This window comes from Odontesthes bonariensis, chromosome 12 (genome assembly GCF_027942865.1).
Source record: "Odontesthes bonariensis isolate fOdoBon6 chromosome 12, fOdoBon6.hap1, whole genome shotgun sequence".
NCBI classification, from domain to species: Eukaryota; Metazoa; Chordata; class Actinopteri; order Atheriniformes; family Atherinopsidae; genus Odontesthes; species Odontesthes bonariensis.
The window spans coordinates 4,054,029-4,065,331 of NC_134517.1; the positions used below are offsets into that span (position 1 = coordinate 4,054,029).

At 43.6% G+C, this 11,303-nt stretch overlaps 1 protein-coding gene across 1 annotated transcript; it reads right to left on the bottom strand.

Annotated features, from left to right (window-relative positions):
• Nucleotides 1-2,351: 2,351 nt before the first annotated feature.
• On the bottom strand, nt 2,352-10,637 carry LOC142396335 (arginine and glutamate-rich protein 1-A-like). The gene is made up of 4 exons (XM_075478936.1): nt 10,091-10,637; nt 7,440-7,665; nt 4,406-4,489; nt 2,352-3,841 (listed from the first exon to the last, which is right to left on the bottom strand). The coding sequence occupies exons 1-4, from the start codon at nt 10,420-10,422 to the stop codon at nt 3,677-3,679; spliced, it is 807 nt and encodes a 268-aa protein (XP_075335051.1). The 5' UTR covers nt 10,423-10,637; the 3' UTR covers nt 2,352-3,676.
• Between the last annotated feature and the right edge of the window lie 666 nt (nt 10,638-11,303).

Sequence of the window (11,303 nt, forward strand, 5' to 3'; positions counted from 1 at the left end):
GTTTTGAATGTCAGTTTTGTCAATTTCTTATGCAAAATTGCCACATTTTAAGCAACATCAGACCTACAAGCACGGGGCTGCAATTACTGAACTGACAACCGAAAAACAAGGGTTCTGTCCACGACAAATGAACAGAATCCCCATCAGTAACACTCCTCCTGTCACCCCGCACAGCGCAGCCATTTTTAACTGAGCACATTTAAGGTTTTACACATTTAATTCCAGCTGTCAAACACCAGTAACTGAAGCACCGTAATGACAACAACGAGAAACTCTGCGCTCCCAGAAGGATCCCAGCGAGCCGCGCGCCGGGCGGCAGGACTCAGGACAGCTTTTCAGAAAGGCAAGAGTGCCCCCCAGCGGAAAGAGAGCGGCACATGCAGCAGAGGAGAGCAAGGAATTCCTCTCTTTTATCTCTGGCTCGCATTAAAAAAAAAAAAAGAGTTTGTGTGAATTAAAAGTAGAATGAAGCTGGGCATTGCAGCACATGAAACATGGTCGATTCTGTGAGTTTAAACGGATTTTCTTGGAAGTTTTAGAGGTTCGGATGATTTATTTTGTGGGCTACGTGATTATTTCTCTTTAATGAATAAAGTCACTGACTAATTTTACAAAGATTATCAGACCATGCGTTGATTTTTTTTTTAAATAAATTAACATTATCGCCTGTTAATTTAGTTTCTTAATTGGAAAAGAACGTATTCACACCTTGTGAAAACAGTAAGTAAATAGCCTCTAATTTAATGAGCGCGCGCATGCACACGCAGGCACAACTGTTGATTCCAGCTGTCTGATTGAAGTGTGTGAACTTGTGACACATTTTCTAGACTTAATTTGATCGAGTTTCTCTCTCACCTAACTGCCGCGGCGCGGCCGCTGCTGTGTGTGTGTGTGTGTGTGTGTGTGTGTGTGTGTGTGTGTGTGTGTGTGTGTTAGTTTATCTGATTATCACCCTGATCTAACAACCGGCAGATCGGCTCAGTGGATGCTTATTGCAGCCCGTATTCACCCGCATTCATTAATTGAAATGCAGGCAAATGAAAGGCCATCTAATGTGATTAGGAGGCGCGTAACACGCGGCCACACGTCTGAAAACTACCTGAAAAAAAATCCAAAATCATTTCTTTTATTTTTCAGCCTACATTTCCATGCACAGCATTTCAACCTGAAAGGAAAACGCCACGAAGCCTCTGAGTTTCTCTTTGACTCGAATGAAAAATTATGAATGTCTATTCTGATCACCATTTTAGAACTTTTATTGTCTCCTCGTTTCTTCATTTTATTTAGAAACCATTATGGCCCTCTTGCCTGTGGCTGCAGCGGGCCACGGAGTCGTCGGGCCACGGAGCCAGCAGACGCGCACGGTCTCGGCTCGCATTTAGAGTTTTGCGATGGATGTATCGATCACTGTTCAAAGACTAAGTTGACTTGTTTAAAATATATTGTTAAAGTAATGCATTTAGTTGTTTTCAAAGAGTGATGGAAGAGGTTTTTAGCTGAAAGCAGTGGCGCGAGTCCGCTTCGGTGCCCGCTGAGCGGAGCCAGGCCGCGGCGGAGCGAGCACAATGGCCGCGGCGGAGCGCAACGGGGCGGGCCACAGGCACGGCCGGGGTCGGTGGAGTGTGTCCCCCCCCGCTTTCAGCTTCTCTTCACGGGGTATCTCACGCATGTTGGCGTTTGGCCCGAGAAAAAAAATCTACAATGTTCGAAAATGGCTTCTAAAAATTTGGTGAAGAATAGCTTGGTCTCAGGAGACAGAAGGGTCAGGCAGCTTTAGCTTTTCTCTTTTTCCCTATTCTTTGATTTTTACGTTTACAATTTATTAATATGACGAAGTATTACACTTAACAGGACTTTGATTAATAAAAGAACCAGACAAGTTAAGTGGAGCTACAGGACTTTAATGATCCTTCAGTGCCACTCACAGCCGAGTCCGACACTTTCCAAATATGAGTCCGTGTGTTTGCAGCGGCTGGCCCTTAATTCAGAGCATCAGAGAATGGGGGAAAAAAAGCTGCTGGACATGACCTGAGCCTTTAGTTGCGTCTGCGTTCAAGGAAACAAACCAGAAGTTGCTGGAGGCTCTTATTGGTATTATGACAGACACTTTATCAACTTGAAGTTGATGGATAGGGTCCCCACGGATCAGGGGAAGGTGTGCTATAACCCGACATCTTACCCTAACATGGAGCCAGTAACAATGTCCCATTAAAATGAGCCCTCCGTCTGGCCACAGAGCGTGTTTGTGATGGTTAAGCATCTTTAGTTTGAACTGAGGAACCCAGAAAGTCGGTTTACAGTCAACTTTCTCCTTGATTTTAGTGAAAACCATATGAATGAAGACACACCAGTGTAGGCATTCAATGAATTTATTGATCTGTTCAGTCCCTTGACAATGGAGGGAAGGGGGGGAGGGGAAACTAATTGCACAACAAATTCAAGATTCCACAAAATAAAATTTGTATACCCACCTGAGGTCAGTCTGAGTCAGCCACACGCATACACACACGCATGCACATACACGCGCGCACACACACACACACACACACACGCGCTGACACTGACCTCAAACCTCATCTTACCTGAACTTGTGCATCCTCTTATGAATCAAGACTTACCAAGTGAGGGGCCTTTACCAAGTTAATTTACCACAACATAACTGAGGAGCAGGATGTGGACACGTGTCAGAGGCAGATAAAACGCTTACAGTGACCTGTTATCCAACTGTGGATCGGTTTTAGAACAATCTTAACTGGGAGGAGTGAGAGTCAGCACACCACAGCCTGCCTAATAACGTTTCATTATGCAGAAACTGCATTCAGTTACCCACAACACCCCATATCACAGATTCTACTGGAGCCATGTGGGCCAATCACAGGCAGCCTGGGAGTCTGGGCCGAGTTCACCCGTCATGCAGCGACTTTTCTCCAAAGGACAACATGATGGAAATATTTATACACATGGTCGACGGAACTAAAGCAAGTGGGAAATTAATCTGGAGATTGTTATGGTGAATATAGGATATGGCAAAATAATGTAAAGAAGGTGAAAGACACAAACCTTTCGGCTGAATCAGAAGTTAACTATGCTTATCAGGGCAGTGCTGCGATCACCATGGCGTCAGCCATTTTAGCAGTCTTACTTTAAAACATGTACAACAGGAGAACCACAGGCCGACTCCCAAGCTGCACCAGTTTTTACACTGAAATGAACACGTAAAAGTCACAGATGCTCATCTCTGTGCTGGAGACTGCCGACTATGAAGATGCTAAAGAAGAGTACAGGTGCACTGCTGCTCAATGTTACACAGTTAAGACTTATGGGCAAGGAACATATTAGAACAACTACATCAACATTTTAAATTCCCTAAAAATGAAAATAAAACCAAGAACCAAAAACAAAACCAGTCGTCTGTGCAGTTGAGAGGTGAAGAGGGATTGTAGGGAGCAGTTAAGTTCTTCAATGGCCAAGAGCTGCCTCATCTTCCAGACAACACGGGCCTTCACAGGGACGTAAGTTAACATCTTGAGTTGTGCCCCTTTCCTAAGCTTTCCTTTAGCACTTCCAAAATGAAGCGAGCGTTCCACATAGGATGACGAGGACTGGGGCTAAATCATGAGAAGAGCTGAATGGGCATGAAGGCAGGGCGTGACATATGGATGAAGGGGGAGCAGTGTCATTCTGTAGCCTTCAGGGAGAAGGAGAGCTTGGGTCTGGACTTGCCCTTTCCGAGGATGATTTTTTGCTCCTCCTTCTGCTGCCTCTGACGGTCCTGCTCAAGCTTCATGCGCTCCTCGTGGATCTTTCTCTGCTCTTCAACAATACGCAACTGCTCCTCAGCCTGTCAGATAACAGCAGAAACAGGGTCAGATAAGGGCAGAAAACAAGGTCCTGAAGACGTGGACCACCGACTGTGTCTGTGTTTGGCGTCCACCGTGGAGACGTCAACTATAGCGTGTGCCATCTCAGCCTACAGCAAATCATTTTATAGTTTTAGAAATGAGGCCAAAACACTGAACTCTGAACCACAGCTGATGAGCTGCTGATTCATGCTGCCTGCCCAGGGACTATTCATTTATTTGGTGAGTTACCTGTGATGTGGTATAAGTCTTGGAAACAATCAGTAAAGACCGTGATTAAATAAGCAGAAGTTAGATATAATTAAATATGGAATTTAGAGCAAATAAACAAGACGTATTTGCTTATCAAGTGCAGAGCGGAGTACATTCGTACAGTTCTACGTGAAATCGTGTATGAATGGGATGCAATCAAAGAAAATGAACAGTGCGAGATCAAAGCAACACAACAAAACCTCCGGAGGTTTGTGAATGTGAGAACGATGAGAGAAAAGCATGCGGTCAGAGGTGAAAAGCAGCGCTGTTGCTGCTCGCAGGGCAGGGCGTACCAGCTTGGCCTGAGCATCAGCGATCTTGCGGTTATTCTCCTCCAGGATTTTTTCCAGTTCCTCCCGCTTCGATTTTTCTTCCTCCTAGATGGGTGACACAGAGCCATGTTAGTGCATGAACAGCCTACTGCCACGAAGCACGTGTACACATATGCTTGACTTTTCTTTGTCACGTGCAGAAATACATTTGCCACCAGCAGGCGCACGCACGCACGCACGCACGCACGCACGCACGCACGCACACACACACACACACACACACACACACACACACACACACACACACACACACACACACACACACACACACACACACACACACACACACACACACACACACACACACACACACACACACACCTCAATCCACCACAGAATAGTTTCTTTAACCTCTCGCACATGAGCACTCTGGCACTCTCTGCAGTCACCCTGAATACAAAATGGGGGGCAAAAAACAAAGAAACTGGGCAGGGAAGTAAACCCGCTAAATTTGGCCCGTCCCTCTACTATTGGCAATACAAATGAAAGGCTAAGCCACACCTAGGGCACTCGCTGTATTATTGTGACAGACATTATAATTTAAACGAAAATTCGGAAAGGGGGAAACCCACTCATCACACTAATACAGGAAAGATGTACATGACAGACAGTACAGTCTAAGGAAAAATACAATTTCTGTTTTTTAACATCATTATATGCAAGAGAGAAAAAGAATACAAAAAAGGAGGTAATAGTTTTGGCTCACCAATGCACGTATACCTACGCATTTTCCTTGCCTGTGTACCTACACAATTGGTGAAAGCATTCGTCATTAAATGGTTGAATATTTACTGTCTCGTCCGGACTGTGTGGCCCCTGCAGAGACAGAGAGGTGCTCCTGGGGTGGGTGGGTAGGTAGGTTGGTAGGTAGGTGGGTATGGGGGGGTTCTGCCATACCACGACCACGGCATTCCTCTTTATAACTCTGATCTCTGCATTGCTTAGTCTGCGCCTGCAGCGTGCATTCATTTGTTTTGTTTTTCCTTGTCTTTACAGTAGGTCAGTCCCCTTTGAGACAACAGCATAGTGAAGAAAAGGACAACACAGAGCGGTCTCTGTGAGCTCGAGGAGGACCCAACCACGGTACACTTACAGTACAGGACACAGGTGAGCTGAAAGGCTGCAGGCCAGCTCAGGTCAAGAGCTAGTTCAGAGGGCGGGGAGTTGTGTTTCAGTAAAAAACTAAAAAAAACACAGGAGTTTACATCAACAGTGCAGCAGCCCTATAGGAAAAGCAAGTTAGGAGTACAAAGACAGGACATATGTTCGTCAAGGTAAAAAGCTTAACTGTGTAGAATACTAAAAAATGGAAATGATCAGATAAAGGTTAGACCACAGATAGTTAACCTTTTTTTTTTTTTAACATGAAATGTAGTTGTTCACGGGGAGACTTTCCACAAAAGCGGTTCCAGTGTGGTTCGGTTCTAGCTTCTGTTTCCTGCCTGAAAAGCTGGGGCCACAGAAGCACCGACCGTCTGCTGGGGCCGAGCTCAGGGCGGCGTTCTGCACAGGAAACCCAATTCAAGACTAACAATGGAAATCTGAGCTTCAACGGAGATGTGAAGTCCAAGCAGCAGTGGAAGAAAATGAGCTCAGTGTTCCTCTCATTTTCCTGCTGTTTAATGTACTCACAAAGAGCGGCATTCACACCTGCCGTCTTCAGCTGAAGTTAGAAACCGACTCTGCAGCTACATTTACCAGCTGGCTTTTACAAATCCCCCCGAGGAACAATGTGCAGAAATCCTATTTGCACCCATTCACAAGTAAAGCTTAGTGTTTAGAAGCAGCAGTTAGCATTGAGGAGCGCGTTCGTTAACTAACCTGTTATAAACTAACCTGTTATAAACTGGTCAGGTGCCATAGAAACTTTGGTGTGCAGTGAAAACGACAAACACTGCTCAGTAAGGATAAACCATCCTTTCAAGATATCATTGATTATAGGGTAGGTTGTTTCAAATGTAATGCAATGACATGGCTCTGTGGTGACTCCCTGCTGTGGGAACACAAACCAGAACCAACTTTGAAGTGGCTATAGCACCAGCCCTGAACCAGCACTGGAACCGCTCGGGCCAAAAGGGGCATTGATGTATCAGAACAGATACTGTCTAACTGGAGATTCTCATAACATGGACTGTTAACAGAGTAGTTAAGGGGGGGTTACATAAATCCTGTGCAGGACAAACTGTGAATAAAACAAATATGATTAACAATACCAAACATCAAATGTGGCTCAAAGTCGGGGCATCTCCTGCCAAAGAAAAGCCTGGACTTCGGATTAGCCTTGACCACTGTCCATGACCTTTTTTTTGGAGGAGTATTGCTAATCGTACCAGTGTTACGGGTAAACAATGTCTAAGACTGAGAAAGGAGATTTGGAAGAGCGGCATGGTAGCGACAGAGCAGAAGGTGTACTGCGTTGTTCTGCGTTGTTCATTATCATGGAGCCAATGGCTGGTCCCTGTGCACCTCAGAGTCGTCGGACTTTAGCAGTCACATTATTACGGTACCTTTCCTTAATGATGCATGGATAGTTGGGCAAAGGGTTTGCAGCTTTCTATTTTATTTCTTAAAAAGCACAGGAAGAACAGCCTAGGAGGTCCACCTGAACGTGTCATGATTATGACCGTTTCAGATGGGAGATCTGATCAGAAGCGGGAATAAAAGCCGTCTAACGCAGTATGCTGAACATTTGAAAAAGTTTTCTTAAAGAAACCTGTGGTGGGTTTTTTTTCTTTTTAATAGAATACAGATGCTTACAGTTATGAACTTACAAAACTTCAGTGGATCAAGAAGAAATGATGGAAAAAGACAATAAGGTTTATACAACTGCCATCATTAGAAAACAACCTTCAACTTGGCCTCTGCAGACCCATGTCTGTCGTCTAGCTCCTCAGTGGCAAAACTGATAGAAAATGTGCTATTTATATTTTAGTACCAGGGGTTGGTGAGGAGTGGAGGAAAGAGAGGGACTGCGTTCCAAACGACCGAGCGTTACCTCTCTGGCTTTCTGCGCCGCAAGCTCGGCCTGCCGTTGTCTTTCAAGCTCCTCCAGCAGCTGCCGCTCCATGATGCGCTTTGCTTCCTCAACACGCCGCAGCACCTCGCGCTCAATCTCATCCTTGCGCTTCTCTAGCTCCTCCTCCACCCGCTTGGCCACCAGCTCCTCCACTCGCCGAGCTGTCTCCTCCTCGATCAGCTTCTCCTCAATCTCCTGCTGCCGACTGGAGAGGCAGAGAGAAGATGTTTTAAGAAATGCTACTTCATTCACCATGAAGCTGATGGGACCTTCGACCATTCACACCAACGAGCGAGGACCAAAAAGAGGAACTCTAAGAACTTCGGACATTTATCGTGACTTAAAAAGAATCTGGTGCCTATAGGAACATTTAAAACGACTATGAAAAAAAAAAAAAATAATAATCAGTACTGACTTACCAAACATGGGATTTCTGATTGTTTTCTTAAGTCTGGAAACAGGATAATACTACCTGTCCATTTTGTTAACGAATGCAGGTGGCACACGGACATGCAGTTCTCAAAAGGAAAAAAAGTGGAGCTTTGACACATTTGTGCTTCATGTCAAAACTCAACAGACACAACATGAGTGACAGGACTTCATCTCTTTCCTCGTGGATAATATTAGAAACTACGAAAGGGAGGTGGTGATATGCTGACTTCTCCACTCTTGTACACACAGACAAACTAAACTTTCCAGTTTTATTCCCATATATCGTCTCAAGATTGGGGTTTAGTCTCAAGGCTTTGTCTTAGCCCGCTTTATAAAACAACATCATCTGAAAAACATGGACAAATGTAGTTTTTCAGGCTGTTGACATTACTTTTTCATTTGTGAAATGATAAATAGATAAAGACTCACTCTAATGTCCGGAAAAAAAAGCTGTTTTAACCTGGTAAATTTAGCACATTTAAGGCTATATAACGCATTTTCACATCAAAATGTCAGAATATTTGCTATAAAAGAATGGTCTTAATGTAAGTAATACACTGTGAAAGTTTCATGGTGATACCTGTCAGACAACATTTTTATCTGTAGTGTCAGACAGCCTCAGTTGATCATGACGAGGAACTGAGCTTTTCTAAAAGCTGACCACAATTTATAAAACAAGCGCACATAGTTTATTTATGCTATGTTGAGCAGAGTCAAAAGCAGAGTTCACACTAAGCTTGTCACATCACTGACAAATGTTGGAGGCAAAGGCATCAGATGAGCAGAAAATCTGTGGTTTGATCAGAAGACAACAATTGCCATGTGTGAGGAGTACAAAACCATCACTTAGAAGGCTCTCAGGGATGTCCGAGTCCCTGATTAAATATCTACAATACTGGATATTTTTAAAGAGGAGGGAGTGTTGATGAGCCATCTGCTAAGAGCTGCATACAATAAGACGGGACAACACAGCAGAGTGAGTCCTTAAAAAGAAAATGAACAGACATGATGGAGAAACTAGTCCACTCAGAAAACAAAACCTCGCATGTCTCAGGAAACCGAGGAGAGAAACTGCCAGTTTTGTTCTGCAGCCAGCTGAGCAAAACAGAGGGACTCACCAGAAGCCATTTGTGTTGTGCAGAATGTAACGTCAGTGATGAGAGAGAAATGTGTCTGCATAACAACTGGGTCTCATTAATAATGACAAGTTAGACAAGTCAGGGGCCAAGTCTGGCAAAAAAAAAAAAAAAATCTTGCATCATGGGAGCCCCTGTCACACATCTGTCATGGGATGTGAAAAAAAATTAAGACTTCAAAACTCCTGAACACGTGACAAACACACTGAAGTCTGAATGCTGCAACACTCTGATGACCGCTAAATCTAGTTGCCCAAACTTTGCTTATTAGATATGAGAACAACAAACAATGTTCAGAAATATAATGAACGGTTTTAAATGGCTGTTTGTGCAGCACACTGGAGACCATTCACAAAGTACTATTATCATTATTATTACTACATTTTATGATATTAAATCATTAAACTGCAAGGAAAACGATTGTTTTCCCGTGCCTTTAAGTAGTAACCATTTTCTACCAATGCACAAAAAATGCTCTCCCAAAGCTTCTCTTTAAGACCACTGTTGTCTGGTTAGTTAGATTTTGTTCTGTTTGGATACAAACAATCAGAGATGGAGTGGAGAAAGATGGAGCTTACTGGGAATTATAAAATAACACCACTGAATGCTAGATTTGTTAATAATCATCCAGTATTGTGCTGAAATCTGATTCCTTGCTAAACCTGACCCCCACTTTGGTTTATTTATTCAATTAAACAATTTCATGGTATCACGACCTTGTAACCGTATTACTAGATATGTAGCATTAGTTTATATTTTCAATATTCCACTTATTTATAAAAGCTAATTCACATAACTCCAATTTGAGGTGAAGTCCAGCTAAAAAGGTGGCCTTGTCACAGCGATGGAGCTACTTGCACTGACAGGTATAGTCTTCCTCTTACGGTCAGGGCCCTGAGCAGCCTGTGGGCTGACATTAGCACACATTAGCGGCTAGCTTGTTAGCCTTAGCTTTTAGCACGTTCAACTGAATGCATTGGCCTTGCGCTAAGTTTAGCATGAATGCAGTTTAACAGGCCACATTATGTAACTTTATTCACACAGTTTCTTAAATATACTCACATTTTCCTTTGTCTCTCCATTTCCACCTTTCTTTCCTCCTCTTCTTTTCTCTGTTTCTCGTCCAAAGCGTTTCGCTTGCTCAGTGTTCTGCCAAAAATGTCGATGCGCTCCGGCGGTGAGGCTGCTCTCTCTCTGCGGGACGGTGCTGTGGTTGACTGGGAACGCGAGCGTGACTCTCTCCGCCGATTCCTTTTCGATTCTCGGGACTTAGAACGCTTCTTGGACCTCTCCCTGTCTCGAGATCGGGACTGAGATCGGCTACGTTTCTTACTGTGCTTGCTGCTTTTTGAGTGTTTGGATCTGGACGAGCTTCGACTCCGTGATCGGCCCATGTTGACTACTTCAACTCCTCTATCTTATGGCTGTAATTTGTACAATATCAGGGACTCTGCCCCAACTGCTTCTCTTTAAACTTAATATCTACACAACCAATCAAGAGAATTTGCTTCAACAGCTCACCTTTGAGAGAAAGTAAACATTCGAAATTGGTTGTTATTTTTGCCCTACCAACTCGTTACAAAGAAAGATGGCGACCAGTCGGGTTTGTTGTTTCCCGACATGCATCACGGCATTCGGCATTTTCCGCCAGGATTCTTCGGAGATTGTCCAGTCGGTTAAAGGGATGCACATTGCAAGTCAATGACCTCATACCGTTCTGGCTAAAATGTTGCAGATTCCAAGTTTGCAAAAGGCAAATTAAGGCCACGTAAGGAACAGCTAAAAGTTCAATATTTGTACATCAACAGTATTTTTTAACTGTAGTCATTTTTGTTTGTTTGTTTTTATTTATTTTTTAATGACCATAAATTGGTGGTGAAATCTGTCATGTAGTCATGTGTATAGCCAAAATGGCATTCGGTCTTTAAACTATAGAAGCTTGTGTCTGTGTGGAGTAAAAAGTTGAAGTAACTGTTTGAGCAAGCCTGAGTGTTCACAATGATTTTAACATGATTTAAGGTGTTTCTAAACGTTTCAACCACACTTCATAACTATTTATAACTAGAAATGCACTCAGAGAGTACATACCTCCGCCAACCGCCAACCTACCTGTGGATAGCGAGCCATGTATGGACATACGTTCCTGATGTGGGCTAGTTGTTCTTTGGCGCTGTCAGCAGAAGAGGCATTCCCTTCCCCCTATTCATTATTGAACAGTGTTCGTCGTTATTAATTATTATTATTAATATTATTATTATTATAATGTTTTGTCGGG